This window comes from Gambusia affinis, linkage group LG04, assembly GCF_019740435.1.
Source record: "Gambusia affinis linkage group LG04, SWU_Gaff_1.0, whole genome shotgun sequence".
In the NCBI taxonomy this organism is placed as follows: Eukaryota; Metazoa; Chordata; class Actinopteri; order Cyprinodontiformes; family Poeciliidae; genus Gambusia; species Gambusia affinis.
Window position 1 is genome coordinate 27,922,098 of NC_057871.1, and position 27,972 is coordinate 27,950,069.

General features: G+C 37.9%; 1 protein-coding gene across 1 annotated transcript; it reads right to left on the reverse strand.

Annotated features, from left to right (window-relative positions):
* Positions 1-34: 34 nt before the first annotated feature.
* mslnb (mesothelin b) lies at positions 35-27,942 on the reverse strand. Its single transcript, XM_044113789.1, has 46 exons — positions 27,800-27,942; positions 25,862-25,959; positions 22,626-22,644; positions 22,433-22,466; positions 20,519-20,641; positions 20,088-20,287; positions 19,891-19,994; positions 18,769-18,881; positions 18,424-18,618; positions 17,086-17,160; positions 16,749-16,981; positions 15,322-15,403; positions 15,088-15,231; positions 14,752-14,954; positions 14,561-14,667; positions 13,536-13,654; positions 13,236-13,444; positions 12,669-12,766; positions 12,526-12,548; positions 12,412-12,433; positions 12,284-12,311; positions 12,116-12,194; positions 11,887-12,033; positions 11,596-11,804; positions 10,904-11,004; positions 10,676-10,794; positions 10,419-10,589; positions 10,306-10,337; positions 9,654-9,751; positions 9,313-9,335; positions 9,193-9,214; positions 9,062-9,089; positions 8,894-8,978; positions 8,649-8,795; positions 8,033-8,244; positions 7,833-7,936; positions 7,331-7,449; positions 7,075-7,242; positions 6,390-6,427; positions 5,839-5,936; positions 1,304-1,326; positions 1,194-1,215; positions 1,063-1,090; positions 896-980; positions 651-797; positions 35-247 (listed from the first exon to the last, which is right to left on the reverse strand). Exons 2-46 carry the CDS (start codon positions 25,911-25,913, stop codon positions 35-37), a joined length of 4,701 nt encoding a protein of 1,566 aa, XP_043969724.1. The 5' UTR covers positions 25,914-25,959; positions 27,800-27,942.
* Between the last annotated feature and the right edge of the window lie 30 nt (positions 27,943-27,972).

Below are 27,972 nucleotides of genomic sequence, written 5' to 3' on the forward strand. Positions count from 1 at the left end.
CTACAGTGATTATAAAGGATAAATGAATCCATGCTTACATGTACTGGTAGGTGCTGCAGTCCAGTGATTCGATGGCGAGACATGAGAGGAAGTCGTTGGAAACAGCTGGCAGGAACGGACGAAGGCGGCCGAACCACAGCTGGACGAAGGCGGGATTGTTGAGGAGGGTTTTGTTGACGACATGCAGCCGGAGTTCTCGTATGGAGTCCAGGATCATGGAGGCAGAAGGATGTTCAGGACGGAGCGTCTGCAACAGGAAATGATCCACGGTAAATTATGAGCTAAATGAAAGATCTTGATTGGAGATCAAAGAAAGCAGAATGATGAGTTTATGTGATTTGACAAAGAATTGGTCTTGGGTGTGTTTACATATATCCATCTGCTTTACTGCACGTTTTAGTAAAATAAATGTTCATCCCAAATAGAAATTTATCTTTTGCCATGTTGCAGGTGGGAAATGTTGTAAATGACAATAGTAAATCCACCATTAATAACTTCACAACTTTACTGCTATATTTAGCATCTTTAAGACAAAAAAAAAGAAAAATTGGGCCAGAATCAGAATCGGCGGGTCAGGTGTTTAAAGATCAGTGATGAGCCTGAAAACTGCAACCGGAGCACCGCTGGTTGGAACCAAAAGCCAGTCTTACGCTGTTGCTCAGCAGATCCAGAGCTTGATCCAGGACCTTGGAGGCTTTGGATAGCAGCAGCTTCCAGGCAGGTTTGGAGCCGCTTGAGTTGGAGAGCCTATCACAGCCCAACATGGCTGCCAGATCCCCAGCTGTTAAACCTGACAGCTGGAGAGGAGAATGACAACAGACCAGATGTTGAACCAAACATGCAACCATTTTCCCTCAGCTGCAGTTTGAGGACAGATGATGATGCGACGTCTTACAGAGGCACAGGCAAATTCCTCCACAGAGAAGCTGCAGTGCCGTCCGGCCATCGTTGATCTGTCTAGGAGGATCTGAAGCTCTGTGCTGTAACACAAAATCATTCATGTTTCCTTTATTTAACATGAAATGTTTAGGGAGAAATATCAAAAGTCTTTCTCAACCCTACCTGTTGACTCCCCTGCATATGTCTGTCTCTGTGAAAAGTTGCAAGACAAGTTAAGGTATTCATGTAAAAATAATACATCATTTTAAATATAAAGTAGATAAAGGGTAGTTATGCAGTGAGAGGAAACTTACCATTTGCCATTGTTGCATTGCACTGGGTAGAGAAAATGAGTAAAATTTTTATTAATCTTCACAAACATATTTGTAAGAAAAATGGAAATAAATTCAAAACGTATCTGTACCTGCCCACTGTATATGATGCAGTCTGTGATAAAAGCACAAAAAGACCCAATTAGTCAAGAACTCCTTTTAATTATTAACAAAATAAGAAATGAATCGTCAACTGACTTGAATTGAAAATCATAAAGTGATTTCTTGATTACTTTTCCATAACCAACAATCAATAAAGTTGCATTTTGAATATTGCATGGCCCCTTGAATCTAACACTGTATTGAAATTGAAAGAAATAATCTTATTGTTATCAACCTTACATATAACTAAAGTCATAACCGTTGTTGATAAATGTTTTGTAAGGATATTGAAATGAAAGAAGAAGAAAACATTGGGAAAATATTTCACATAAGTTTTGATATAAAAACATTTGTATTCTAAAAATGCTTCTCTTTTTCTGTTGACCTCTCACCAAGTGGTAGTTGGTGGAATAAAGCCACTTTAGTGGATGTGAAAATGTTCAATAAAATCTAAATAGAAATGACTGGGGAGAGATTTAACACAATTTGTATCCTATAAATATTAATAATTTTTATATATATAAAAGTCTCACCAGATGGTAGTTGTTTTAATAAAGCCAGTTTAGTGTATGTGATGGCTGAAGCTACGTCAGAAGTAGTTGTTGCCATGGCGTCGTCCAGTCTGGTGAACCTGCAAAGCAAAAATATTTTTAATTCAGTCAAACTAAACTTGTTCTGTGATTGGCTAGAATTACTAAAATGATCCATGGATGGCAAACACCAAAAGAACAATTAGAGAGAATTAGGAGAGAAAAATGTATCACAATCTTCAGATTCAGTCATTTACATGCTTTTGTTCTTTGGTATTTTTGGTAGAACTGCCTTTTTAACTGTGACTTTATAATAATTTGTTGGAACAAAGAAAAACTTGAAGGCCTTTTATCCAAATACCACAAATATTGTTGCACCCTAACGCTCTAGCATTAGCTTCATCCACAGGAAATGCCTCAGAAATATTGGTCATTGACCCTGACTTTAACTACAAACCACAAATCTGCATTTTTGCATCACTTTTAAAGTCATAGCTTCTTCCTCATTGAGTGGTCAGACCATGTATACACATTTCATATAAACTCACAGTGTTTTGTAGGATGAGCAGGAAAGCAAAAGTTTTCCCTGTTGGACAAGAGGAAAAAGTGGAAAATTAGTTACGACCTTAAAGTGGTGGCATTATGTATTTTCCAGGCACATAGCAGAATTTTATAGCACAATCAAGTAATTGTGTTACCTTCAGTTCTTATAACATTGCTAAGTAAATCAAACAGGACTTAAAAGACATTTGACTTTGTAACTGAGCTCTTTGAATTTGGACCTCTGTCTCTTCGAAAACTCCTGCTCTTCCAGAAACATTGCCTTCAGGAGTTCATCATGGCGTCGCTCCTCTATTAACCTTTTAACAAGGATTTTATCAGCGTTTCACTGAGAAGTAGCTCAAATAATGAGCACATGCGCAGTTACACCAAGTGCTTGCTAATTGCTGCTAGCTAGTCTGAAGGAGCTTAGTAGGGGAAAAAAAAAACAGCTCAGAGGAGGAGCTTTGTTCTTTAAGGCGGAGCTAGCTCCACCCAGGCGTTTTGCTCAGATGAATGGTTGCCATGAGTTATTAAAGGATTTCTCAAACATGCACGACAGAATCAAAGCAACACACCAGGTACGTTTGTGATGAGGAAATGAGATCATATCATGATGTAAAGCTCAAAAAAGTTGAATTTACATAATAAACAAAAATCTGCAAAGCCACTGAATCATGATAGATTTTTTTTACCATCTCGGTGAATCTCACGAGGGATGACAGGAACTCTGAGAAATCTCTCTCCGGTGCTTTGGTCATGTAATCAAAGAGAGTATTGATGACAACGTCTTTGTTTTCAGGAAGCGTCAGTCTCAGCAGGTCCACTTTCTGATCTGGAGTGAGGAGCTGTAAGGCCTCCAGCTACAAAAAAACAAAAGAATAAAGACGTTTGCCACAATTGTCACTTTTATTTCAAATTGCAAATTGCTTTTGACAATCTGATCCGGTTTGAAGCGTGGGTTGAGTCGGATCAGCTCACTGATGGACACAAACTCTGAGAATGGACCCAAGTTGTCGGTCAGCCACTGTGTGCTGTTGTTGAAGGAGGACAAACATCCTGGATCTGGAAAAGGTCAAGAAAATAGACATTTGTTTGGTTTTACCAAAAACAAGAAAAAGTGTTTACTTCTTTGAGCATTTACTGTTTTAAAAGAAAAAATATCCATAAGTTTGTGTATTTATATGTCTAACATGAAAAGGAAAAAAAAAAATCAAAGAGCACAAAATAAAGATCAACAAGACAAAAAGTTTGGATGAATAAATTAAGAAAAAAACTTAACAGATGACATTGATTTGAAGGATGTTGCCGTGGAAACACTAAACAAACATTATGGAAGTGACGGGTTAATAGTGTTTCATGGAACTCATTTATCTTTCAGATCTACATAACATGTTTATTAATATGTCAACATGCATGGTAAGGATCAGTGTGTTTGCAGGTTCCTACCTGCAGTGTTGTTTGTAGTCAGAAAACCTGTGATGAAGTGTGTAAAGACAGACAGCCGCCTTCCACTTAACATGCGTGACTGAACTTCGCTAAATGTCTTCACGCTGAAAATGGAAAAGATATTTTGTTATCACAGATTGTAAAAGAGATTCAAATATATTTCTACAGTGATTATAAAGGATAAATGAATCCATGCTTACATGTACTGGTAGGTGCTGCAGTCCAGTGATTCGATGGCGAGACATGAGAGGAAGTCGTTGGAAACAGCTGGCAGGAACGGACGAAGGCGGCGGCCGAACCACAGCTGGACGAAGGCGGGATTGTTGAGGAGGGTTTTGTTGACATGCAGCCGGAGTTCTCGTATGGAGTCCAGGATCATGGAGGCAGAAGGATGTTCAGGACGGAGCGTCTGCAACAGGAAATGATCCACGGTAAATTATGAGCTAAATGAAAGATCTTGATTGGAGATCAAAGAAAGCAGAATGATGAGTTTATGTGATTTGACAAAGAATTGGTCTTGGGTGTGTTTACATATATCCATCTGCTTTACTGCACGTTTTAGTAAAATAAATGTTCATCCCAAATAGAAATTTATCTTTTGCCATGTTGCAGGTGGAAAATGTTGTAAATGACAATAGTAAATCCACCATTAATAACTTCACAACTTTACTGCTATATTTAGCATCTTTAAGACAAAAAAAAAGAAAAATTGGGCCAGAAACAGAATCGGCGGTCAGGTGTTTAAAGATCAGTGATGAGCCTGAAAACTGCAACGAGCACCGCTGGTTGGAACCAAAAGCCAGTCTTACGCTGTTGCTCAGCAGATCCAGAGCTTGATCCAGGACCTTGGAGGCTTTGGATAGCAGCAGCTTCCAGGCAGGTTTGGAGCCGCTTGAGTTGGAGAGCCTATCACAGCCCAACATGGCTGCCAGATCCCCAGCTGTTAAACCTGACAGCTGGAGAGGAGAATGACAACAGACCAGATGTTGAACCAAACATGCAACCATTTTCCCTCAGCTGCAGTTTGAGGACAGATGATGATGCGACGTCTTACAGAGGCACAGGCAAATTCCTCCACAGAGAAGCTGCAGTGCCGTCCGGCCATCGTTGATCTGTCTAGGAGGATCTGAAGCTCTGTGCTGTAACACAAAATCATTCATGTTTCCTTTATTTAACATGAAATGTTTAGGGAGAAATATCAAAAAGTCTTTCTCAACCCTACCTGTTGACTCCCCTGCATATGTCTGTCTCTGTGAAAAGTTGCAAGACAAGTTAAGGTATTCATGTAAAAATAATACATCATTTTAAATATAAAGTAGATAAAGGGTAGTATGCAGTGAGAGGAAACTTACCATTTGCCATTGGTTGCATTGCACTGGGTAGAGAAAATGAGTAAAATTTTTATTAATCTTCACAAACATATTTGTAAGAAAAATGGAAATAAATTCAAAACGTATCTGTACCTGCCCACTGTATATGATGCAGTCTGTGATAAAAGCACAAAAAGACCCAATTAGTCAAGAACTCCTTTTAATTATTAACAAAATAAGAAATGAATCGTCAACTGACTTGAATTGAAAATCATAAAGTGATTTCTTGATTACTTTTCCATAACCAACAATCAATAAAGTTGCATTTTGAATATTGCATGGCCCCTTGAATCTAACACTGTATTGAAATTGAAAGAAATAATCTTATTGTTATCAACCTTACATATAACTAAAGTCATAACCGTTGTTGATAAATGTTTTGTAAGGATATTGAAATGAAAGAAGAAGAAAACATTGGGAAAATATTTCACATAAGTTTTGATATAAAAACATTTGTATTCTAAAAATGCTTCTCTTTTTCTGTTGACCTCTCACCAAGTGGTAGTTGGTGGAATAAAGCCACTTTAGTGGATGTGAAAATGTTCAATAAAATCTAAATAGAAATGACTGGGGAGAGATTTAACACAATTTGTATCCTAAAAATATTAATAATTTTTATATATATAAAAGTCTCACCAGATGGTAGTTGTTTTAATAAAGCCAGTTTAGTGTATGTGATGGCTGAAGCTACGTCAGAAGTAGTTGTTGCCATGGCGTCGTCCAGTCTGGTGAACCTGCAAAGCAAAAATATTTTTAATTCAGTCAAACTAAACTTGTTCTGTGATTGGCTAGAATTACTAAAATGATCCATGGATGGCAAACACCAAAAGAACCAGAACAATTAGAGAGAATTAGGAGAGAAAAATGTATCACAATCTTCAGATTCAGTCATTTACATGCTTTTTTTCTTTGGTAATTTTGGTAGAACTGCCTTTTTAACTGTGACTTCATAATAATTTGTTGGAACAAAGAAAAACTTGAAGGCCTTTTATCCAAATACCACAAATATTGTTGCACCCTAACGCTCTAGCATTAGCTTCATCCACAGGAAATGCCTCAGAAATATTGGTCATTGACCCTGACTTTAACTACAAAAAACAAATCTGCATTTTTGCATCACTTTTAAAGTCATAGCTTCTTCCTCACTGAGTGGTCAGACCATGTATACACATTTCATATAAACTCACAGTGTTTTGTAGGATGAGCAGGAAAGCAAAAGTTTTCCCTGTTGGACAAGAGGAAAAAGTGGAAAATTAGTTACGACCTTAAAGTGGTGGCATTATGTATTTTCCAGGCACATAGCAGAATTTTATAGCACAATCAAGTAATTGTGTTACCTTCAGTTCTTATAACATTGCTAAGTAAATCAAACAGGACTTAAAAGACATTTGACTTTGTAACTGAGCTCTTTGAATTTGGACCTCTGTCTCTTCAAAAACTCCTGCTCTTCCAGAAACATTGCCTTCAGGAGTTCATCATGGCGTCGCTCCTCTATTAACCTTTTAACAAGGATTTTATCAGCGTTTCACTGAGAAGTAGCTCAAATAATGAGCACATGCGCAGTTACACCAAGTGCTTGCTAATTGCTGCTAGCTAGTCTGAAGGAGCTTAGTAGGGGGAAAAAACACAGCTCAGAGGAGGAGCTTTGTTCTTTAAGGCGGAGCTAGCTCCACCCAGGCGTTTTGCTCAGATGAATGGTTGCCATGAGTTATTAAAGGATTTCTCAAACATGCACGACAGAATCAAAGCAACACACCAGGTACGTTTGTGATGAGGAAATGAGATCATATCATGATGTAAAGCTCAAAAAGTTGAATTTACATAATAAACAAAAATCTGCAAAACCACTGAATCATGATAGATTTTTTTTACCATCTCGGTGAATCTCACGAGGGATGACAGGAACTCTGAGAAACCTCTCTCCGGTGCTTTGGTCATGTAATCAAAGAGAGTATTGATGACAACGTCTTTGTTTTCAGGAAGCGTCAGTCTCAGCAGGTCCACTTTCTGATCTGGAGTGAGGAGCTGTAAGGCCTCCAGCTACAAAAAAACAAAAGAATAAAGTCGTTTGCCACAATTGTCACTTTTATTTCAAATTGCAAATTGCTTTTGACAATCTGATCCTCACCGGTTTGAAGCGTGGGTTGAGTCGGATCAGCTCACTGATGGACACAAACTCTGAGAATGGACCCAAGTTGTCGGTCAGCCACTGTGTGCTGTTGTTGAAGGAGGACAAACATCCTGGATCTGGAAAAGGTCAAGAAAATAGACATTTGTTTGGTTTTACCAAAAACAAGAAAAAGTGTTTATTGCTTTGAGCATTTACTGTTTTAAAAGAAAAAATATCCATAAGTTTGTGTATTTATATGTCTAACATGAAAAGCAATGAAAAAATCAACAAGCTCAAAATAAAGATCAACAAGACAAAAAGTTTGGATAAATAAATTAAGAAATCAACTTAACAGATGACATTGATTTGAAGGATGTTGCCGTGGAAACACTAAACAAACATTATGGAAGTGACGGGTTAATAGTGTTTCATGGAACTCATTTATCTTTCAGATCTACATAACATGTTTATTAATATGTCAACATGCATGGTAAGGATCAGTGTGTTTGCAGGTTCCTACCTGCAGTGTTGTTTGTAGTCAGGAAGCCTGTGATGAAGTGTGTAAAGACAGACAGCTGCCTTCCACTTAACATGCGTGACTGAACTTCGCTAAATGTCTTCACGCTGAAAATGGAAAAGATATTTTATTATCACAGATTGTAAAAGAGATTCAAATATATTTCTACAGTGATTATAAAGGATAAATGAATCCATGCTTACATGTACTGGTAGGTGCTGCAGTCCAGTGATTCGATGGCGAGACATGAGAGGAAGTCGTTGGAAACAGCTGGCAGGAACGGACGAAGGCGGCGGCCGAACCACAGCTGGACGAAGGCGGGATTGTTGAGGAGGGTTTTGTTGACGACATGCAGCCGGAGTTCTCGTATGGAGTCCAGGATCATGGAGGCAGAAGGATGTTCAGGACGGAGCGTCTGCAACAGGAAATGATCCACGGTAAATTATGAGCTAAATGAAAGATCTTGATTGGAGATCAAAGAAAGCAGAATGATGAGTTTATGTGATTTGACAAAGAATTGCTCTTGGGTGTGTTTACATATATCCATCTGCTTTACTGCACTTTTTAGTAAAATAAATGTTCATCCCAAATAGATATTTATCTTTTGCCTTGTTGCAGGTGGGAAATGTTGTAAATGACAATAGTAAATCCACCATTAATAGCTTCACAACTTTACTGCTATATTTAGCATCTTTAAGACAAAAAAAACAGAAAAATTGGGCCAGAATCAGAATCGGCGGGTCAGGTGTTTAAAGATCAGTGATGAGCCTGAAAACTGCAACCGGAGCACCGCTGGTTGGAACCAAAAGCCAGTCTTACGCTGTTGCTCAGCAGATCCAGAGCTTGATCCAGGACCTTGGAGGCTTTGGATAGCAGCAGCTTCCAGGCAGGTTTGGAGCCGCTTGAGTTGGAGAGCCTATCACAGCCCAACATGGCTGCCAGATCCCCAGCTGTTAAACCTGACAGCTGGAGAGGAGAATGACAACAGACCAGATGTTGAACCAAACATGCAACCATTTTCCCTCAGCTGCAGTTTGAGGACAGATGATGATGCGACGTCTTACAGAGGCACAGGCAAATTCCTCCACAGAGAAGCTGCAGTGCCGTCCGGCCATCGTTGATCTGTCTAGGAGGATCTGAAGCTCTGTGCTGTAACACAAAATCATTCATGTTTCCTTTATTTAACATGAAATGTTTAGGGAGAAATATCAAAAAGTCTTTCTCAACCCTACCTGTTGACTCCCCTGCATATGTCTGTCTCTGTGAAAAGTTGCAAGACAAGTTAAGGTATTCATGTAAAAATAATACATCATTTTAAATATAAAGTAGATAAAGGGTAGTTATGCAGTGAGACGAAACTTACCATTTGCCATTGTTACATTGCACTGGGTAGAGAAAATGAGTAAAATTTTTATTAATCTTCAAAAAACACTAATTTGTTTGAAAACATAAAATAAAAATGTCCACAGTAACATGTCTTTACCTGCACATTGTATATGATGCAGTCTGTAATAAAAACACCAAAAAAATCTAATTAGTTAATTATTAAACAAATGAGAAATGATTTGTCAGTTGTCACGAATTTACAATCATAAAATCAATTCTTCAATCTATAATCACTAAGCTGCATTTTGGATATTGAATGTCTTTTTGTATTTAACATAGAAAAGATGTATTGCCACAGTCTTTACACCTGATCGAAATTAAAATTATAACAGTTGGGAAAATATTAAATAACATGAAAGTAGAAATGACCGGAGAGAGATTTAACACAAATTGTATCCTAAAAGTGTTTCTCTTTTTTTATATATATAAAAGTCTCACCAGATGGTAGTTGTTTGAATAAAGCCAGTTTAGTGTATGTGATGGCTGAAGCTACGTCAGAAGTAGCTGTTGCCATGGCGTCGTCCAGTCTGGTGAACCTGCAAAGGAAAAATATTTTTAATTCAGTCAAACTAAACTTGTTCTGTGGTCGGTCATCAATATGAGGCAAACAACAGTATACATCAGAGATGATTTTTAAAAAGAATTTCATTACTTTTTCATTACAAAGCTTTGCAAAACTTGCAAAGCTTTGCAAAAAGAGAAGTTTTGCATCTACTTTTCTTCCTGAGAAGTAGATACAGGAAGCCTCTTCCTGTATCCTGTATACTTTCTAGATGCAGGAAGTAGATGGAGGATCATGCCTTGTTGTGTCAACATATTTATTCACAAAACAATTGTGAAATTGTGCTTTTGACTTTATCCGATATCAACAAAGTTTTGCGCACATTTTAATGAAAATGCAGCTTATGAGCTCATCGGACACTCATTGAAAAGAAAAAAATACTGCTGAGGACGGCCCTTCAGTCCTATTTTACTCTATGATACGATATAATCATGCTTAGTTTCCTAGGAACTACCAACACTTCACTCTCATTTGGCATTTCAGTCTACAACTTTAATAGTATATGTTGGAGGTTTGATCTGAACTCACAGTGTTTTATAGGATGAGCAGGAAAGGTTCAACTGTTGGATAAAAACAAGAAGAGGATAAATGAGCTACTACCTTAAAAACAAAAGTCCTGTATCATAACAAATTTTTCTTACCGTCTTGGAAAACATGACCAAAGCTGACAGGAACTTTGTGAATCTCCTGTCCTCTGGTGCTTCGGTCATGTAATCAAAGAGAGTGTTGATGACAGTGTCTGTGTTTTCAGGACGCGTCAGTCCCAGCAGCTCTGCAGTCTGATTTGGTGTGAGGAGATGTAAGGCCTCCAGCTACAAAAAAACCACAAAACACAAAAAGCTAAATGGCCTTATTTTATTTAAAAGCACTGATTTGTTTTTGACAGTCTGATCCTCACCGGTTTGAAGAGTGGGTTGAGACGGATCAGCTCGCTGACGATCACAAACTCTGAGAATGGACCCAAGTTGTCGGTCAGCCACTGTGTGCTGTTGTTGAAGGAGGACAAACATCCTGGACCTGGAGCCAATCAGGGAGAAGCAAAAAGGTCCGTAAATACCCAAAGTTGTGCATCCTAATGTAAATATAACTGAAACATATCAATGCAGATTTATTAAAGAGTGCGCACCTGAGTGAGCGTTCAGAAGGAAACGAAGGATGAAATCCTTCAGGACCACAAGCTGCTGTTGGAAGGGCATCTTCTCAAAGTGGCCAACAAATACCTGAAGTCTGAGGACGAATATCAGATCCCACAATGTATTCAGAATAAAACGGATGCAAAATGATGCAGTTAAAACTAAATACTTTGGGTTTAGAACATAAACATGTCAAACATGTAACAACTAGATTGACTGGATGAAATCTATTTTCAGACATGTTGCGTCACAAAGCAAGAACTCTAATAAGTTCAACTAAGAAGCAACTCTAGGAAGTTTGGATATTTTATTATTAAACTTTAGGTTCTTATTTTTTTTCCCATAAAAAACCAGAACCAAACACAACATGCTATTAGGGTTGGGCATTTATCATCTCGTTTAGCACTTATGACAAATTTCTTATTGTGATAAGAAATCTAATTTATTGTGTTCTCCAAAAAGTCAATTAATGATGTTAGAACAAAAAACAAAACTGACAGTCATACACTTACCTAAAAAAGAAGCAACAATATTTTTTTTTAACAGAATTTTTATTGTTGCCACAATTGTATCCCAAACTATCGCGATAAAATTCTAAGTCCGTATCGCTCACCCCTAACATGCTATGCTACTCAAACATAAGACACGTGACTCGGCTGGTTTTGCTTAAAGTGTCCTGACTCACATTTGCTGATATGATGGACAGCTCAAGTTCCTGCTGGTCAGACAGAGCAGGAAGCGCCCCGATGCAGATGGCAGGAAGACGCTTAGACGCTCTGTGAACCACACGTGGATCACGTTGCTGTTTGTCAGCTCCCCATCGGTCAGCACCGACAGCCTCATTTCCTGAATCACATCCAAAATGGCCTCCGCTGACGGGATCATTCCTACCGACTGTAAGAAGAGTAAACCAGTTTCACGTAACGCAGGAATAAAGACGTTTGAAAATGAGACCGTAATCCCAAAAGCTGCTGACCGTGTTGGCCAGCATGTCCAGCGCGGGGTTCAAAACGCTGGAGAGTTTCGTCAGCAGCAACTTCCACAGGACCCTGGAATGGCTGCCGTTGCCGGGCAGATTACACCTCATCAGGGAAGCCAGCTGTTCGGCCATGAAGTCCTCCAGCTGTGAGTGGAAGACAGTGAGACGAACCTGCAGTGCATCAGAACACCTTCACCCCGACTGTGACTCATTGAGTCCTAGTTACCTGAGCACAAGCATATTCCTCCAAGGTGAAGCTACATGAAACATGCGTGTGGTTGTTGAGGTATGACTGAAGAACGGAGCTGAAAAAGTACACTTAATGTTAGTTACTAAAGTCTAAATACGAGCTTGGTAGATTGTATTTCATTTTGTACTCATCAGGCAGAATTACCTGTTGATGCTTCGACAGATTGAAGTACCTGTCAAACAACAAGGCAAAAATATGATTTCATATATTTTAAAAATACCTTGAAAATAGCTTGATGAGAAATAAAATAAAACTTGGCACATAATTCTTACTGTTGATCTGCATGTCTTGGCACTGTGAACGATATATTATAATTTTTAATTTCTTACCGACATGCAAAAAAAATAAAAAGTTACTGGAAAATGACTTCAGGATAAAATACTCACTGTGACTTCTGCCGGTACACACTCTGTCAAAAACAAAAACAATATATTCAGTCAACAACGCCACAATAATTGAACTTTTAGCCTGTTGTTGCTTGTGTGGGTGTTGGTTCATTTTTGGTGTTTCAGGTTGAGGAGAGACTCACCCGCCGGCGCGATTCCCATGAGATCATCTATGCGGGCCCAAATAACCGGCTCCAAGTCTGGAGGAATCACCCTTAGGGCTCTGTACATCCGTTCAAAACTGACGCAATGACAAACAAAAAACATTAAGCCGCAAGCACAAATAAACATAAATAAAAGAAAACTGGATTTTATTAGGTTCAGTGAAAGATGGAAAATGTTTTGCAAAAAAAAAAAATAAAAAATCTAATCAAAACTGAATGTTCTACTGTCTATATTTTGGCTTCCATTAACTGTAGGGCAGCAGAAAATAATAAATTAAATTGAAAATAAATTCACTAAAAGCAAACATTCCAACTTAAAAACAAAAACCTGATGTATTATTGATAAAAAGTTATAGCGCTATGATGAGGTGGTTTTTAGGACCACTTTTTAAAAATTGGTTAAATTTGTAAAAACTGCAGTGGAAACACTTTTTTCGCACTGTACAATCAACGGTGTTGCAACTGATGTGAACCACGAAGGTTAAAGTGTGTGTGTAAGTTAGTTACCTAGAGGTGTGCAACCTAAAAACATTAGAAGGTACTCACATGAGTTGATAGACACTGCAGGGAGGATTAGCCTCTTTGGCAAGCTGGACCACGAAGTGCAGAACGTCGGTAAATTTTCTGTCTTCTGGTGACTCCAACAAGAAGTCAAACACTGCGTGCATAACGGTGTCTTTATCTGTTGGATCAGGAAGAGGCAGCAGCAGCATTTCTGCAAGCTGCTTCGGGGTCAGGACCTGCAGAGCTTCCAACTGAGAAAGGAAAAGGGGAAAAAGAAGTTTACAATCACTAGTGTGAGGGCTTGTTTTTTTAATCCAGCTTGTTGACGGCTCCCAGACGCACCACAGAGAAACCAGGGTTGAGCTGGTAGAAGTCGATGACAGAGGCAAAGCTTGAGAAGAACCCAAAGTTCAGCTTCACCCATTCTGCACTTTGATTGGCTGAGGAGATGCACTGGGGTTCTGAAAAAATGTTGGACAATAAAACATGTTAAGTTACATGTATCTTTTGATGCTTAAATTGGAAATAAATACATTTACATATAACACACAAGTAAATACACATAGTTTCTGAAATATACCATTAATTAATTAACAACATATATTTGACTAATTAATAACTTTTGCCTAACAGGTAATGAATCTACGAAATAAGCTGCTGGTTAAAATTCACGGCTGGTTCGTGCCTGGCTAAAATTCCACAAAAAAATAAAAACTTGTTGAAAGATTTTTCATTGTCTGAATAAATCAATGTCTAGCTTGTAATCATAATTTCCAGGAAGTAGGTTTGAAACAAACACAACTGAGCACAACATTAGGGAAATCAACAGTGAAATTCAAAAATACTTAATTTATCCCAAAGGGAAATTAAATGTTATAACTCATGTTAATTCAAAATGATCCAAACGGTTATTGTAGATGCTGATGGCTGTGGGCAGGCACCTACTTCCTGGAAATGATCAAAAACCAAACTCCTTGTCTGGGGAAATCAGATCAGTCTTGTTTTTCTCTGCTCTGAATGTAAACCCTTTGTTTACCTGTTCGAAAAGTGACTAAGAAAGTGATCGCAGGAAGCCAAATAAGGTTGTTTTGAGGCTACTGATTGGATTTCTCTTTGCCAGCTACACAGAGAGGACATCTATGGCATAAAATCACCAGATATGGCCACAAACACATTCAGGCATTGTGTCTGTATCCTAGCAACAACGGAACTGATGACATCACATGCCGCCCTGAGCAGCGCCATTCATTGTTGGCTCACTTTTAGCAGCATGGTGAATAATATGGGCAATGTGGTTGTGGGCGCCATCATCTTTCCTTCATGTAAGAGTTATTTTTCCCCATTGTACAGCTGATGTTTTGGCTTACCAGTGGTGTTGTGATTCAGGAAGGAGTAGATGAAATATCTGTAGATGTTGTGACTGTACATCATGTCGGCATCCATTTGCCTCATGCTCTCACCCAGTGCTACCACCCTGCATGTCGAAAACAGAAAGAGGACGGTGACTAAACCCAGAATGCATTTTTTTTTTTTGGAATCACAAAATGTGTGAACTCACAGGGTTTGGTAAACGGGGCAGGAGAAGTTTTTGGTGCTCAGGCAGGAGAGGAGGTCTGGGTTTACGTCTGGCAGCAGGGGGAGCAGTTTGATCTGGTACCAGAGTTTGATGAATTCAGGATCGTCCAGGTGATGTTGGGTCAGAGTTGGAGGCTCATTCTCGTTGAATATCTCCTTAATGTCAGATGCCAGCTCTGCAAAGTTCTGAAAAGACACCAAAAAAAGCACCGACTCGAGTTTTTGTTGCAGCAGTGACAACAGAGAGGAATTATCAGAGTGACTGTGTTCACACTGAAGTCTCTTATGTTTAGAAGGTCAGAGAGGTTAATATGCTCACTGTTGTGGTAAACTCTTTTATCAGGAGCTGCAGACGTTCAGCCAGCTCAGTAATCAGCCTCATGATGGATGCTTCAGTCATCGTCAGCTCACTTTTAGCAGCGCAGTGCATAATATGGGCTACGTTCTCCACTGCATCGGTCAGCTGAGGGCATCAGAAACAAGATGGGACAGAAGGTAAAGCAGAATTCAAACTAAAATATTGAGTAAATTAAAATACAAGTCAGAACCTCACCCCACAAGGGCTCTTATCAAGAGTGACGCTGCAGACATCCTGAAGTTCATCGTATTCATTTTCCCCACCATGTTCCAGAAAACTGCATAAAAACAGAATCCACAGCTTCAGACAAAGACGACCAATGAAATGACAGTTTTTCATCTTTAAAATGGCCAGGTTGTGGATGAGCAATTAAAGCTGCAATAGGCCACTTAGAGGGGCTCAATTACACACAAAAACAACATGGAGGAAGGTTTTTCCATTTTAAGTCAATTCCTTTTGCTTTCTTAAGTTGAATGGTTTTTTAAAAAATAAGTAAAATGTACGCTTCTTACATCATTTTTGAAAGGCATATTTAGAAAATCTGATTAAAAAAGAAAAAGATAAACAAATATTTCACTATCTCTAACATTATTTATGTAATAAAATAAGTACATTCCATTTAGTTTGTGATTAATACATAATTTACATCTTTGAAATTTTATTTATTTACTTAGTGTTTGTTTGATTTCATTTAATTTTATCTGCAGGCTTTCATAATTACACCCTTCAGTCACAGTAGTTGAGGCTGATTAGCTGAAGTTCACAGTAAATGTGCTCACTAAATAAATAAATAAATAAATGAATAAATAAATAAATCGCAAAAGTAGCAATGATGCCAGGCTTCTATGCAATTCGGATTTTGTCTGAGGCCAGGTGATAGCTGTAGATTCCCAGGAGGTAAAAAGGAAATGATAATGTATGTACACATTCTGATTTTCAGAAAAATTATTTTTAAAAGTGAGTAAAAATACATAACACATTCAAATAGAGGAAACTTCAGTTTCAAATCTCAATTTTTCACCACATAACACTTTTGAACTCAGGTAGTGTAAGTAGTTATAAATACATGTTTACCTACCAGGTAGGTATATATTACCTACTTACAATTAATATTGAATACATGTTTAAACAGTGGAAAGTACTTCTGGTGTCAATATCTATTGTTTACTGTATGAATATTCATCTGAGGAGATAAAATATAATTAAAACAATGAAGACTGTTGATAAACAAAAAGTTTCCCCATACATTAATGGCTTAAACATGTTTGTATTTCATTAAGTGACAAAACTGAATGAAGGCTAGTTCATTCAGGTTGGTTCAAAATTATACTCAAGTGAAAGTTACTTTTCATTAAAAATATATGGCTGTTGTTGGTTGTTTTTCTTTCTTGTCAAAAAGTAACTCAAGTAAATGTAACTACTTACTATCCATGTCTGGACTACATTATTGTCAATTAAAAGATCAAATCCAAAACACAAACCAAATCACTTTTGATGAAAGCTAAATGGAGCAACAAACTAAAACAGAAAAATATTTATCTAACAAAGAGCTGTTTGAGAGGGAAGCATGTGAACAGAAAGTCAAATAAGTGAGTAATTAATTTAAAGTTAGTCTGACTTACTACAGCTCGTGAAAAGCCAGCGTGATGTTTTGGTGCATCAGGTCTTCGTTGTTCGGCAGGAACCTGCGCAGCAGCGGCAGCACCACCTGCTGGTACCAGTCCTCCACGTTGGTCACGTCTAACTGGGGGATGTCTGGAACCGTGGGCGGCTCATACACGTCTGCCAGCTCAGCCAGAGTCCAGTTAAGTAGGAACTGGGTCAAAGTGGTGCTTTTTATTTCTGAAACATCTCTCTGTGAGACACACAAGAGGCCAGGGGGGAGGATTTAACTTCCTGATGTCACAATGAAATGGTTAGCTTAAACGTCTCAGGATGTGTTTGCGTGAGTTCATTTACCTGACGTGTAAAAGAAACAAATTCATGAGCAAAACTTCCAATGGGTCTGAAAACCGTCATGAATCCATTTGCGATCTGTAATGTTAACAACAAATATTGAAATTAAAGTTTCTTGTTTCTTTAGACAGGGTTCTCTTTTCTTTTTTCCCCCCATTTCTACCTTATGGGTATGTGAATGAACACATTACTCATGTCCACCTGAGGAATCATGGTATTAAGAAATATTCTGATACCCATGTTTTTAGAGGAGTCGACAATGAAAGCATTTGCATCCATACTTTTGTTTAATGGCTTCAAACCAGAGGCGGTCCTACCCACTTTGGTGCCCTGGGAGAACAAGCCCTGCACCCCCCTTTAAATCATCATCTGACAACGCAAACTTTTTTTTTCACCCCATTTGAAAAATATGGAACCAACTAAAATAATACTGTAAACACCCATAGCAAGACTCAAATGTACTGTATACCATGAAGTTAAAAGTATACAATACCAAAAAATACAATTCAAAATGCATAAAAATAAAGTAAGACATTTCTAAATCAAAATAATAGTCAAGTATTTTCAAAATTATGTGTACTATTGCAGCTCCAGGAGCTTATGCTGCCCTAGATGAGATGTCGCCCTGGGCAGCTGCCCACATCCCCCATATCAGAAACCGATACTGCTTCAATCTGACAGACTGTGAAAAAATACAACAAAAGAAACCTCCCCATTTTGAACAGATGCCAATCAAGCTAACAAACAGGAGTTTTAACTGGTTGAATCTAACATATGATAATTAATGTTTATACCACAAGGAAACAAAAAGCCATTAACTGAATATTTAAAAGTACCATGACACTCAGATCATCTTAAAAACACAAAAAACAGAGTATGCAATAATTACATGTGTTATTGTACATTGATTTTTAAAAATTTTTATAAACATTCTGATTTTATTCTCTACAAAAACCCAAATTAAAAGTTGGAGATATTTAAGAGTGGGACTATGTGACAGGAATAAAAGATACATTTATTACAAGGTATTTTTTTGCATTTGCGTGCCTTTCAATGTGGAAGCTGTATGTCTAACAGCCTGTTTGATCTTGACACCGTTTGCGTGTGATGTGTTGGAGGAAGAGCTTTTATGATGGTGTATTTTAGAGAAAACAAACATGTTTCATTATTCATAGAAACAATTTGTCCCTGTGTTCCTGGGCTTTCTGCTCCGTCTGCAAATGAAACCTAAACAGAAACATGGCTCCTCCAGAACACACGTGTCAAAGAACACGCGGGCCAAATCCAGCCCTCTATTCCTGTGAAGCAGAACTTCAATTAAATACAGCGAGGTGCATTTACCTCTTTGAGAGTGCTGGGTGGAGATGAATAACCAAATGGCGCCACAGACGAGTTTCCAGGGCTGGGAGTCGTTTGCTGACCGGGCAGCAGACTCTTGAAGACCAGGGTCAGGGTGCCGTTGTCCAAACCAGCCACCTCAGGCTTTAAGAGCAGCTCAGCCTTTTGCGCAGGAGAGAGCAGGTGGAGAACCTCCAGCTGTGGCCAAAAACAGAGAGAGCGGTGTGACGGGACAAAAACAAAAACTCACATATCGCACGAGTTCTCAAACTCATATGTGATCAAGTTAAATGTTATGTAAAGTGAGATGGCCATTCGAGTCGTTTATAGGAAGTGAGTCTGACTCACCCCACTGAAGACCATGTTGAGGCTGGTGAAGTCCTCCATTCGGGCCATCGCTCTGAAGGCGCCAAAATTCTTCATCAGCCATTCTTCGCTGCTTTCATTGCCGTTTACACAACCTACGCATAAAGTACATATAAATACGCATCAAGAAATAGGACCAGATGTACGGTTTATCAGTATCAGGCAAGAGGTTTGAATAAGGACAGAAAAATGACATTTATGGCATCTTGGATCCCTTGGACTCCAATTTATTTTTTATTTTTGAAATGTTTATGTAAATTTTTAATAACTTGGCAACAAAAAGCAGTACATAACTGTGAAGAGGCACATAAGTTTCCTTTTGTAAATAAACAATTTAGTGTGCCATGCATTTCTATTCAACTCCTTGCAACCCTTAAAAAGAAAAAATAATAATTAAAGAAACAGTACCGTTGATTAGCTTAAGACGTAATTACAAAGGCATATTAGGGACACTGCAGATAGAAAAAAAGGAGAACATTTTTGCCCAACACCTAAACATGTTTGAGATTTTGAGAAAGAATTTAAGAAACATTTAGAAAATTTTCAGCTTTTGAAACACAATAATTTACCAAGTCTTCTGTAGAATATTTCTGAACATTCTCAAAATATTTGAGGTTTTTTCTCATAAATCTTTGACTTTTTGAAGCTTTCTGAACTTAATTCCAAAAGTTTTTTGGCAGTAGCTGAATCTCTTTTCCTTCCATCTACAATGGTCCCAAAATGCCGTCTTGTGTAACCTAATCTGGATTCCATCTGTGTCAAATCTAATCTCAGGATAACGCAGCTGTTCTGCAAAGGCTTCAGAGGTTAGCTAGAAAACATCAGGGATCAAACAACATGATGAAGACCAAGAAACAGCAAACAGAACTGAACTTTAGCTAGCAAAAGACAATACTCTCTAGAAGTGTGAAGCTGGTTGAGTCATAACGCAAAATATTTTCTTTGTGTTGGGCGTTTTGTTTGTTCTGCTAATGCAGTAACTTTAGACATTACTTTGACTTTAATTGGTCTTTCCCACGAGTCATTTTGACAACTTTTTGCCTTTTTCTGCTTTTATATACATTTCTTTCTGATGTTGCAATTATGTCCTTTAGAAACATGTACCTGCAACTCTTTCTCCAGACAGGAAGGGGTACATGAAGAACGTGTAGATCCACTTTTGTCTGACTGGATTCATCTCTGAAAAATATTTGCTGAGTTCTCTCACTCTGAAAGGCAAGACAGAAAAATCAAAAGACATTTCCAAACAGCTACTATCAAAACTAAGAATAAAGTTGAGAATTAAAAAAATAAAGACGCACACAGTCTGATAAGTGGAGCAGCTGAAGTTCTTTGTGCTGAGGCAGGACAGGAAGTGTTTGGTGATGGAACCCAGCAGAGGTTTGATTTTGACCTCAAGCCACATCTGAACCAGAGCTTCATTCTGGAGAGGATCTGCTCCGGGGTTGAAATTCAAAGCTCCTTCCAGGCTCAGGACCGGCACACCGGTCATGCTGGATTTCTGTAACAACGATCAAAATGGATTAAAGTTTACAGGGTTCTGAAAAGGTTCCAAGAAAGATGCCGTAAGTCTTTTTCCTAGAAGGGCGTCGTGGTCTAAAAGCACAAGTGTCATGAACTTGTGTGGGAGGAAAAAAAAAGAAAAAGCAGAAACAATAACAGTAACAACCGGTCTGGTCAGTCTGGAATGTGTGCAGCATTTTTTGGCGTTGCGTGCCAGTAGAAGTCATACCATGAAGGTGTACACGTCCATTGTGGCCTCAAGCATCACTTTCAGCCTCTGCATGTGGTCTTTTCCTGTGTCAGTGGACGGCAAGCCGACACACTGGAGGAAGCGGGAGGTCGCGTCCGGCTCCTTGGGATAGTTAATAGAAAGGACATCTATTGAATTTTGACTTTTTTTTGTCACGTTACAACAACAAATGACCCATGCTATTTGGTATTGGTATCAGAAAAAGTATGTGAAAATGAGTAAATGTTTTTTTTTTTTTTTTAAAAGCCTCTACACATCAAAATTTAGATGGTTTTGGTTTATAAAACCATTTACAAATCAAAATGATTGATTTGGGATATTTCTTAAATATTTCTCAGAATATATAAGAACCACAAGGACCACAAATGTCAGGAAAAACACGTAAAATATTAAATATATGAAATATAAGTAATAAGATAAATGCATTTTTCTCTTAATCGTGTTCAAGTAATGTTCACCGTGATTCTTGCTTTTATTTGGGTGTACAGTCTTAGGGGAGCCTGGAGATTCTCCAGCAGTCAATCTACAAATTTTCCCAGCAGAACTTTTATTCTAGTAGATGATTTTTGTGTTCTTGATTTCTCAAATCATCCACAAGTTTTTTCCAGAACAGGTTTGTCCTGCTCATGCAACAAAGAGGAAGCAAACATACATTTTGACACTGGAGACTCAGAGTTCACCGTGTCACTAAACCAGTAATTCTGGTTTAAAAGAAAAGGTTCATCAAGATTGAGTGATGATCCTGTCACTTTGAAAAGGTTTTGTTGGTATGTAATTGGGGCAGTTTGGCAACTGCTTATGACATCCTCACATGAGTTTGAACTTCAAAAATGGACTCCTTACCAAACACAAACACACATATTTATTTTTGTTAGAGTTTGGGTGCACTTTATGCATTTTCCTCACTTTATCATTAATTACAGTGCTGTAAAAAAAAAAATCATTTGCCCATTTCTTCTGGCTTTGCTCTCGTCACAATTACAATGTTTCAGGTGGTCAAACTGGTTTAAATAACCTAAGTAATTGGAAAAGGCTGTTTTACCCTTACAAAAAAATCCCATGAAAATCACATGTGACCACTTGTGGAAATGTGTGAATCACATGTGATTTTACCACAAAACGTTCCAAAATCACACGTATTCATGTGCTTTCACATGTGATTCACATCATTCACATGTAAAAACGTGTGTGAACCACATGTGAAAGTCACATGTGAAAGTCACGTGATTTTCATGGGATTTTTTTGTAAGGGTAGAAATGGTTTTGTAATCCTTCCCAGTCTGATATAAAGAGATGACATTGTTTTTCATCTCCTCTTGAATTTATTTGGAGTATAATGAGTTTCTTCTTAAATATTTTAGCTTACTATATGTGGTAAGACAGGAGCAAGTTCAGCTTTATTTTTAATGTGGACGATGATGGCTAACTCGTTAGTTACCAAGACGATGGGGTCTTTTGTTGTGGAGCAAGGTTGGCCGGATTTCTTTTTCTCTTAAGTGAAATCATCATTGGAAGAAAAGCGTTTTTTACCTTAGGTTATCTTTGTCCGATCTTAAACTTTTATCCCCCAGAAGATACTGGGGATAAAATAATTTTAGGTTCACAAATATTTATGAGCTGCAAGAAAACAAACAGCTCTGACTAAATCATGAGAGAACAATGATGGAACATTGAAATGAACTGAAGTAACTTTAAGTTCTGATTAGATACCTAAATAACGTTTAATTATTAGTAAACACTAAAAGACATCTCTCTCCTGGAATAACTAATTTAACGCCCATACTAAAAAGATTACTGAAGAAAATGAGGAGATTTGGTGGTTGTCATAAAAACAGATTTCATTTTTTATTCTGAGAAACCACAAAAGTGAAGCCCCATTGGTTTCTGACTCACCTGACCGCAGCTTTCTGTTCCACATGTTGTATTCCTGCAAGTTAAATAGACGAATAAAAACATTTAGATTTGAAATATGTCACAGCTCATCCCACTCAGAACAGACTGAAATAGTTTCAAATCTAAAGGAACATTTAATGCTCCTCTAGCTAGAGATTTTTTTCGTGCTTTCAAGATAAGAAATTAGACTTACCCTTGTGCCCTTGAAGTTCCTGATAGAATGAAATAGAGGTTTTTTTTGTTAGATTTTATACATAAGATAATATTTACAGATTTGATTTTGTCAAAGAACTATTTAATGAAAATAAAACCTCTTATAATAAAAGATTTTTGGTTAATTGTGTTGCTAGATTATTTTGACAAACCTCTCACAGACATGATTTTGCCCAACAAAAGCCAAAGTGAAAACCATTGGTATGAAAACTCAAATTTAATGTATTATAATGTTATTGGTATGAATTAGCTATGTTGTGATCATCCAGTGAGAAACAAGGTCAAACTATTAAAAATACACACAGGTGGACAAAGTTGTTGGTACGCCCTTTTTAATGACCAGGAAACACACAAGGCCCACTGAAGTAACTTGAAACTGACAAGTGAAAAGTAAGAAAATTTACTGGAAATTGGCCAATAAAAATAGGAGATTGCTTTTCTAAAGTGGTACAGCTGAACTAAAGAAGAAGACCTGGACAAAATTGATGATTCCTCTAAAAAAAGAAACAGAAGATAATTTGACCCAAGGGACATGTTAAACTAAGGTGTGTCCTCTAATTAGCACTGCAGGTGTCTCCAAGCTTCTAATTAGTCAGTGTGTGTATCCAAAGGGTGATAAGTAATCACTGTGCTGTTTGGTGACATGGTGGGTACCACACTGAAGCAAAGGAGAGAGTTCTCACAAGAGACTAGAAAGAAACTGATAGACAATCACGTTGAAGGTAAAGGCTATAAGAGCGTCTCCAAGCAGCTTCATGTTGTACATATTATCCAGAAGTTTAAAGTCCATAGGCCTGCAGCCAACCTCCCTGGTGGTGTTGTTGGCTACAGTCAAATTGATTTTAAAGGTGAACGCCATCCATTGATTGTTTGAGCCAAAGTGGACTTCAAGGGAGACAATAAAGGAAGACGCCACTTTTGAAGAAAATTGTAAAAGAAAGCACGACTGGAAATGGATGTTGACGAGCTACAAAGCTTCTGAGAGATTGTCCTTTGCACGGAGGAGACAAAACTGGAACTTTTTGGCAACATTCACCAGCTTGACGTTCAGAAATGCAAAAATGAAGCATACCAAGAGGAGAAGACTGTCTCTACTTTGGTGGTAGCCTGGTCAAATCAGGCCCTTACTCTATGCAATTTGCTTCATAGAAGTTTCTGGACTCTTTGCTACCAAGAAACGATTGCTTCCTGAAGGCATGGTGGACTCTGCTGAAGCTTTCCATTTTACCCAATCAATAAAGGTCACCCGTGACGAATGTAATGGCCAGATTCAACGGCAAGAAGCTTGCCAGAATTTGTGCTGTCAAGAGAGAAGTGTTGAGCCAAACTGTCAATGTTAATTAAGTATTTATCAGCGTGGTCAACACCAACTGAACAGCTTTGTTCACTTCCTGCACCGCCGTTGCTAAAAGCACAGGTAAAGTACAATTCTAAAAGAGCCCAGAACGTCAACGTCATCATTCACAACTTCACCTTCTGTTCACTGATGGGTCCAGCTGAAATTCTACCAGAGGGAATCCTCGTAAACAGGAGAAAGTCCATACTGTGCTGTAAGTGATATTTGAATTGAGCGGAATAGCGCAGGAAGGCCAGGCTAGCTTTGAGGCTGCTTTTGAGCCTCAAAGCTCAAGAGCAGCACAATGGGTACTTTGAAATCTCAAGACTATCAAGGGATTTGGACTATTCTGAACCTGCTTCTGTGAACCCTGATCTAAATCCGTCTGGAGAAGGCACACTTCAATCTGAGACAGCAGATTGACATCAAGGAGACGGCCAAATGGCCTGTGGATAGGCGCAGAAGAAAAAAAAAAAGATTGTAGATCCAAGAAAAACATTTTAGGAGCAGATTTTAAAAAAAACAACAAAAAAACCACTGTCATCTCTACATCAGATATGTTCTGTGTACAAACACATGGACTCACTTCCTGTTACAGTCACATATTTCAGGACACTGTTCTCAGAGCAGAAAACACGCAGAACAAGGTGAAAGATAATCAAAAGTTTGATTTTTGAGAAAAAACTTCTTAAAATTTCTATTTCATTTTGTCTGTCTTCAGCCTTTTATAGAACTATTGCATTTCTGTTTTTCACTCTCTAAATATATCAAAGATCTTAAACAGGACAAGTAAATTGGAGTCACTTAAGTTTTCTTAAAACGGATTTTAAAAATGAGAGATTTCAGTTGATTTCTTCATAATGTGAGAGGGATGATAAAAAAGTTTTTTTCCCACCTTATTTGTTTGTATTAACAACATGCTAAGCTGTGCTGATGACGCATTGTTGACCGCAGTACAAGACCGTGTAACGTACTTCTCTAAACTGGGTAACCCTCCGCGGCAGAGAGGCTTTTAGGTCAAAATATGTAGCGCAATCAAGCGCTTTGGACTTCTTAGTTTAATTGTATGCGTTAACGGTTTTTGTAAGTTTTTATTTTATTGTTTTTAAATTGTATTGTTAGGCATCCCAATATTAGCAACATGTCTCAAATATCCGGTTTGGTGCCATTTATTTATCAAAAGATACTAAAAGTAACCGTTTTAGTCATCAAATTTTATCTTCGCACCAATAGATTCCCGAAGAGCTGTGAGCTAAAAATAAAAAAAGGGAGAAAAAAAGATCACATACAGGAAAGAAACTTTGAAGGATTATGTTTCTCTAATGTTCTGCCACAGGTCTTTGCCTGACACTTCTTTATTTAACCTTCATTCATTCACTCTCATCTAGTTTTGATTTCCTTTATTTTTTAGCAGATTCAACAAAGTCCTCTAGTTGTTGGACAGAGACAACAGCTAGAGGACGGGTGAACCAAGAAGCAGCCGAACTCGAAAGAAAACCATGTAACCCTCCCACGGTCTTAACAGATGGGACCAAATGAGCTTTTTACCCGGTGAGGTGGTACTGACCCCGCGTGCGCTTTTACAAGATTTGTTTTTTGTGTGGTTTCAGGAACTGGGGTTATGACCTTAGCAAAGACTGACGAGCCATTTCACCAGAACCATCTTGGATCGAAACATTTGCGCAACACTGTAACATTTACTAATGGGGGGAAATTATTTTTACAAAAACAACATGCTGTGTTAGAATGAGTAATTTGTTTGTTTTGAGTTTTAAATAGAATGTGAAGAACAAATCATGACAGATTTTTCTTCTTTTTTTTTAATGTCTGTAAAGTTTGATTGACTGTGTTTTGCATGAAGAAAAACAACCTGCTCTTACCAGTGGTGGCTCCAACGAGGTAAACCAGCAGGAATAGGTAGCGTGATTTCATAATGTGACCAATATCATGGGATCAGAGGGCTTTGTGTTGAAAGTCACTAGAGAGAGAACAAAAGACCAGATGACAATGAGTCACTATTCTCTGAAAAGCAATTGTTGATTTACAGGGTTAGAAACCGGCCTTCAGTTATTAAAACACGCACTATTTACTGTTTTTACTCAACTCAACACATCACAGTACAGCGGCATTTTCTGTCAGAGATGGAACACCTCAAACTCAAGTATTTCAAAGCCTGATAAATGACATCAGTCCTGAAGGCTTTGCCCATCCATTGTTGTCGTCCTTTCACCTTAATACCTGCGTTTTTCTTTTGAGCAGGAGCCGGGGAGTGGCAAACAGATATTTTACAGTCATTGTGGCATAGAGAGGCCTTTGACACCACAACAAACACATTCAGAGACAATAATAGATCTGTAGAAAGAATGCTGAAACCGTACACCATTCAGCTCTCTGACAATGGGTGTTGGGACATCTAGTAGATCTTTGTAAAAATGTTTTGCGTTTATTATCTCTCTTGGTACTCCATCTGTCAGAAAAAAATAAAAAAACTATCCGAGTTATTTTGAAGGAGAGCAGTGGAGGCGTGGGTCAAACAGAGAATAAAATTAGAATTATTATTTAATTTTGTAGTTTGATGGGATGATTAACCTGTGGGCACTAAAGTCCTCTCAATGTTTTGAGCATGAACAACAAGGCTTTCCACCAAAATTGTGTTTAATATGTTTTTGGACTTTTATTATATATATATATATATATATATAAATAATGTTTTGTAAGTACAATAACATAGTCTGTCAATTGCGCTAAACAATCCATTAGTTAAAAACATATATTTCTTAATCATGACTCAATTTTCCTGCTCTTCTATGCTGAGATTAAAAAAAAAAAACAATTTGACAAAAAAAAGGCCGATGGAATTATCCTCAGCCTATAATCTGCAGATTTGCAAATTTGCAATACTATGAAATAATATATGTATATATATATATATATGGGTATATATATACTTTAATAACCCCACCTTCTCTAATTGTCTAAGAGACAATTGATGTAACAGTTCTGAAAACGAAAAGGCTCGTCTTGTGTTGAGCCTGTGAGGATAAATGACAGGCAGGTTTAAATCTGGGTGTTTGCTCAGGATCGCTCCGTGAAACATTTGTAAATACAGAAGAGGAAGAACAAACATCACTTGAGATATTCAAAAGAGAAATTCCCCCAAGTTCAAAGGTCAAGTTTGAAAGGTGAAAAAAATCTGCTACTTTAAACAATAATACAGATTTTTTTTTTTTTTTTTTTTTTTACAAAAAACTAAATTCTCTGTAAAGACAAACATATTAATTAACATTAATTAAAAGCTATGAGCAACTTTCAAATGTGTAGAAAAGAATTGAAAATAATTATGATGCTAAAAAGAACAACATGAGAGTTCAGATTGACAACTAATGAGTCATACAGCAATAAATAATATTGATGTAATTATCCCTACAAAGTTGACATGTATATAAATTGAACTTTTGGAAAAACTGCCATCGATGTTGAAAGGCGCAAACAGAGCCGGTTAAATCACGGCGTTGTATGCATTTATATACGAGAAGCAAGCAATGAAGGATCAGATTGTCGCTGCTTCTGTAATTCTCTTCTTTTCCTCTCTTCATGAGCTTTTAATCTTTCACTTCATAACCGGTCCAGACGGTGTGAACCACACATGAATCAGCATTTCTCTTGTTTCTTTTTTTGGAAAGACGGATCACATTTAAAAGACGTGTCGTGGACCCTAAAAGGCTTACAATTCATTGATCTCTCCTTTAAGAAAATAACTGGCACAGAAATAAAGTATAATAACAAGAAGTCCCTGAAATCAGAGTGAAATCTTTTACCTTGTTTGTATGTGGAGTCCTCTAGGTGCTGTGGAGCGTCTCTCTCTCTCTCTCTCTCTTGCTCTCCCTCCTGACACCTGAGACTGCTGTGTTAATTGCGCAGGGTGTGTTGCCTTGTGACGATGTCACAGGTGAGGAAGGTGGCTGCCTCGGCCGTGGCTGAAGGGGGAAGA

Coding starts and splice junctions, on each gene's coding strand:
- mslnb (XM_044113789.1), bottom strand. CDS start 25,913: ATGAAATCACGCTACCTATTCCTGCTGGTTTACCTCGTTGGAGCCACC. Junction 14,668..14,751: donor TGCCCCGTTTACCAAACCCT/GTGAGTTCACAC, acceptor TTCGACATGCAG/GGTGGTAGCACTGGGTGAGA. Junction 6,428..7,074: donor TCGTGAGATTCACCGAGATG/GTAAAAAAAATC, acceptor CTTGTCCAACAG/GGAAAACTTTTGCTTTCCTG.